At 43.9% G+C, this 4385-nt stretch overlaps 1 protein-coding gene across 1 annotated transcript; it reads left to right on the top strand.

Moving 5' to 3' along the window:
- The first annotated feature begins 3194 nt into the window (after positions 1 to 3194).
- Positions 3195 to 3956, top strand: LOC136491889 (uncharacterized). The gene has a single exon (XM_066488095.1). It carries the CDS (start codon positions 3195 to 3197, stop codon positions 3954 to 3956), a length of 762 nt encoding a protein of 253 aa, XP_066344192.1.
- Positions 3957 to 4385: the final 429 nt, after the last annotated feature.

Below are 4385 nucleotides of genomic sequence, written 5' to 3' on the forward strand. Positions count from 1 at the left end.
GCTCCTGGATAGTGAGCACTTGACTCGAGCTACGACATCGTAGTAATTATTATGGAACAATGATGGTTATCTGGATGGTATGGGATATGCTAAATCTAAATTGGTAACTAGATGTTATTGATTAATCAAGTGATTGCTATAGTACAGGTGCTTACCTAGATGGATAGGTCATAATAAAGATGATGCAAAGTACTTAAAATGGTTTCTTCATGATAGCTTATGCTTTTCGCAAACAAGTCAGCTAGCCCACTAAAGAAAGCCTTGCGTAATCCTTGGTGTTGCTTTATTTTGGTTTAAGATGGGTAAGTCTAGCTGAGTACCTTCTCGTACTTAGGGCATTGTTCCCATTGTTGTTGTAGATGGTCAAATGTACTACGGCTATTGCATTAACTGCCTGTATCCGGTAATGGGTGACAACTAGGACCAAGGGCAATGGTCACTCCGTATCTCTTCTCTGATGCTTTTGTTGGAAATAACTACCTACTGGCACTGTATTGGAACTAAAAGGGTGTGTGTGTGACTTGAAAACTATTTGCTTCCGCTATTTCAGATTGAACCTGGTTTGTAATAACTTTATATTCTAAACTCTAATGTATCCTACTATTATTGCGAACTTTTTGTAACATGTGACGGTACTTGCTAAACTTGTACGATCTTGTTTTGTATGTCGATTGGTTTGAAATCCTTTGTGGTTTCACAGACTACTAGGTTATACGGGCTTAAGTTTGCTAAATTATCTGCTTCGGCGGAAGATTTCCTTACTTAATCTTGTATAATTGGTCGGTTCTGTTACAGCTGGCATTAGAGCAAGGTTTAGCAGGTTACTGTTCATGCGTGTATTTAAAACAAAAGGGTTTTGTGTTACAAAACTAATTGCAAACTATAGTATATAGGTGTTTCAACCTCTAATTAAAAACTTAAGAGTGTGCCAGTGGTCATATCCTTTATGCCCAGTTAAGGACTCTAGGTGGCTTATTTAAGTACTGACTTGGGGGTCTTTGCATCATATTTCTATTTCGTTGCACATACGGCGTGCTATTGTATGAGTACCATTCACTTGAGTGGTAATGTATGAATCCATTGCCTCTACGCCTCGGTAAGTGAGAGTTGTGAGAGCATGATCAGATACACTACCGATCTAGGGAAGTGCTTATATGATGCCGGATTATTTACATGCCATACATGTGTTTGTATGAAGGTATCCAATGTGTGGGGAAATTCCGTCCTGTGGTGATGATGCCATCGATAGGACGATGGTTCGAGTAGTTGCTACCATTGTACGCGTATCTGGGGATGCGTGTAGAACGAGTAGATTACTTTACTGCTTTCGTGCATATTTTTCATACTATCAGGGTTTGGGCTGAAGTGGATCTTTTGTAGGTACATAACAGCGCTGTTGTGTAGTACGTATTAGCTACATTTACCAGAGACCGTTGTATGCCACCGTCTATGCCGCTAGCAATTATTATTTTTCCTAAGTTTGTGAGAACGTACAAAACATGCATGCATCATGTTGTTACATATCATTCATGGCATTGTTCCTCCCCTTATAAGTTGATTATCTCATTTTGATAAAAATGACAACTTAACCTTGTTCTCACGTGAGTAATAAAACAAAAATTTGCTACGGATGGCATGCACAAAGCAGACCGCTCGCAAGTCCACCGGAGGCAGAGCTCCTCGCCATCAGCTTGCTCCACATACCCGTCAGTGCCACACATTTCTTGGAGAGTTTCGGATGCCAACACTCTTGTGGAGAGTGCTCAGCTTTGTAGGCTATCCTGATGGAATGGAGCCCCACTACTTCTGGACAAATGAGCAGTTGGGAGAAAGTCTCTTGGTTACTATGGAGGCCGTTGTTCGTCCCTGAGGTGACGGTTCTGAGTGGACTGGTTGGTGTTATGAGTCAACTGGTAGGACCGCTAAAGAAGCAGCTGACAGGGCAGCCTTTGGGATACTGAGGGATATCATGGATCGTTTTCCTCAGGAGTTGGCAGCCGCTTTAGTTGGAGTCTTTCCGAGGGGCAACCCCTCCACTGACTCATGACAGCAAGCGAGAGGAAGATCTCTGGAGATTGGTGCAGCAGAAGGATAGAACAGTGATAACCCTACCATGAGTGCCAAGTTCGCAGTGATGAAGGCTTTCAATGGAGTAGAAGATAGCCTGAGACATGTGTCTGGTGCTCTTGGTCATGCCCGAGATGACCGACGTCAGCTTTAGAGGGATCACGACGTCGAGATTGAGAGGCTCAGTGCAGAGATGGCTTAGTTGACTCGTTAGAGGGATCAGGCGACCTAGAGGACTGGAGCCTATGAGGGAGACATGCGTGCACTGAGAGAGCAGGTCGAGCATCTGAGCACCGCCAATAGGAACATTGAGCACATGTTGATCCATGTGCTCCACCAGAGGAATGAAGCCTGGTCCATAGAAGATGTTCTAAGAGCTCGACAGGTTGAGCTGGAGCAGCAGCTGGCCAATGCAGAAGAGTACAACAACAACCTACATGAGGAGGTTCATCAGCTGAATAACCAGCTCCACTCTTATGTTCCACCTAGAGCAGCAGAGATGGATCTAGATGAGGACAAGGATCTCAAAGAGCCTGAGACACCAGCTGATGATGACGACGACGATGATGTAGATAGTGACGATGTCGACATCTCCGACCTAGACAGCGACCACGATGAGTAGACTAGTAGTTGTTGCGCTAGCTACTAGGGTTTTGTTTGCGACGACCTTTTGCATGGTTGACATGTCTAGCATGTACTCATGAGTAGAAAGACTAAGACCTTGATGTAATGTTGGAAAACTTGGATGTGTTTGTGGCGATATCTTAACGTCAAAAGTCCAGTGTATGTATGCTGGCAATTTGGTTGTATTGGATGTGATGTGTGCATTTTAGAAATCTAATTAGTAATGTTGTGTTAATTAGAATGGCTTATTGTGCCCCTGTTTTATTGTATGAATTTATTCTCTCTAGTGAATTTAGTACGGCATAATTTTTCATTCACCTACAATTTCTACAACATCGCCTAATAATTACTGTTGCTGAAATATGCAGATGCTGAACACTCGTCATACCATGTATGACGCGACTGAGGCAGGTGGCAATGAGAACCGTGATCCACCACCACCACCTCCTCCACCGTACACCGTGGAACAGTTCTTTGCATAGTTCCTTGGTAGTCAACGCAACATGGAGGGCATGCAGCAGAACATGGAAGCTGCATTACGTCATATTACCGACAACACTCACCGTGGGTTAAACCTAGGTGGACATGAAGCAAATCAGCATAGCAGTTTCAAGGACTTTATGGACACTAGACCACCAATTTTCAAGGAAGCGGCAGAGCCCTTGGATGTGGAAGAGTGGATAAACACCATGGAAGATAAGTTTCGTGTTCTAAGGATGATAGAAGTATTGAAGATGGAGTATGCAGCTCATCAGCTGCAAGGCCTTGCAGGATTGTGGTGGAAGCACCATCGCACCACTTTTCCTCCCAATGCCCACATTACTTGGAGGGAATTCACTGAGGCCTTTCGTGGAGTTTACATTCCACCGAGTTTGACTGAAATGAAGTTTGGAGAATTTCTAGCACTGAACCAAGGCACCAAGATTGTGACCCAGTATCTACATGCATTCAATAATCTAAGTCGCTATGCCTCTAACATGGTGAATACTGATGCCAAAAAGATCGCTAGTTTCAAGAGAGGTCTGAATCCCAAGATGATGAAGCACGTGGGTACTAACACCAGAACTAGTTTCAATGACTTTGTTAGTGACTGCTTAAAGCAAGAAAAGAACAACAATGTATATGCTACATCCAAGACTCGCAAGAGGGCTTTTGAGTTAGGTCCGTCCCAGCCAAGGGCCCCAATGCCAAATTGTTCTGCGTATCATCCGCCTGCCCCTGGTGCAAGGTTTAGGCCACCCCAACGGAGGAATCAGAATGCCTAGCAACCTCAGAGGAACAAAAAGCCATTCATGATGGTGGTGCCACAGGCCAAGACTGGACAAGGCAGTTCATCTAGAGCTGCTACCTAAGTAAGTGGACCGTGTTTCAATTGCAATCAAACTGGGCACTTTGTGAAGTTTTGCCCATATCCCAAGAGGCAGCAGAATCAGTACCAAGCTTGTGTGCACCACACCACCATTGATGACATCCCGAAAGGAGAGCCCATGACAGCCAGTATGTTTTCTATCAACAATCATCCTGTAGTCATTTTGTTTGATTCTGGATCATCACATTCAATCATAAGTCAAGCATTTGCAAGAAAGTATGAGCAAAAGATAGTTGAATTGGAATGTGCTTATCGGATCAATTTAGCTAGGGTTGATCTGTTAACTAATCAGATAATCCGGGGGATAACCCTGTGTATAGCAGAC

This window comes from Miscanthus floridulus, chromosome 11 (assembly GCF_019320115.1).
Source record: "Miscanthus floridulus cultivar M001 chromosome 11, ASM1932011v1, whole genome shotgun sequence".
NCBI lineage: Eukaryota > Viridiplantae > Streptophyta > Magnoliopsida > Poales > Poaceae > Miscanthus > Miscanthus floridulus.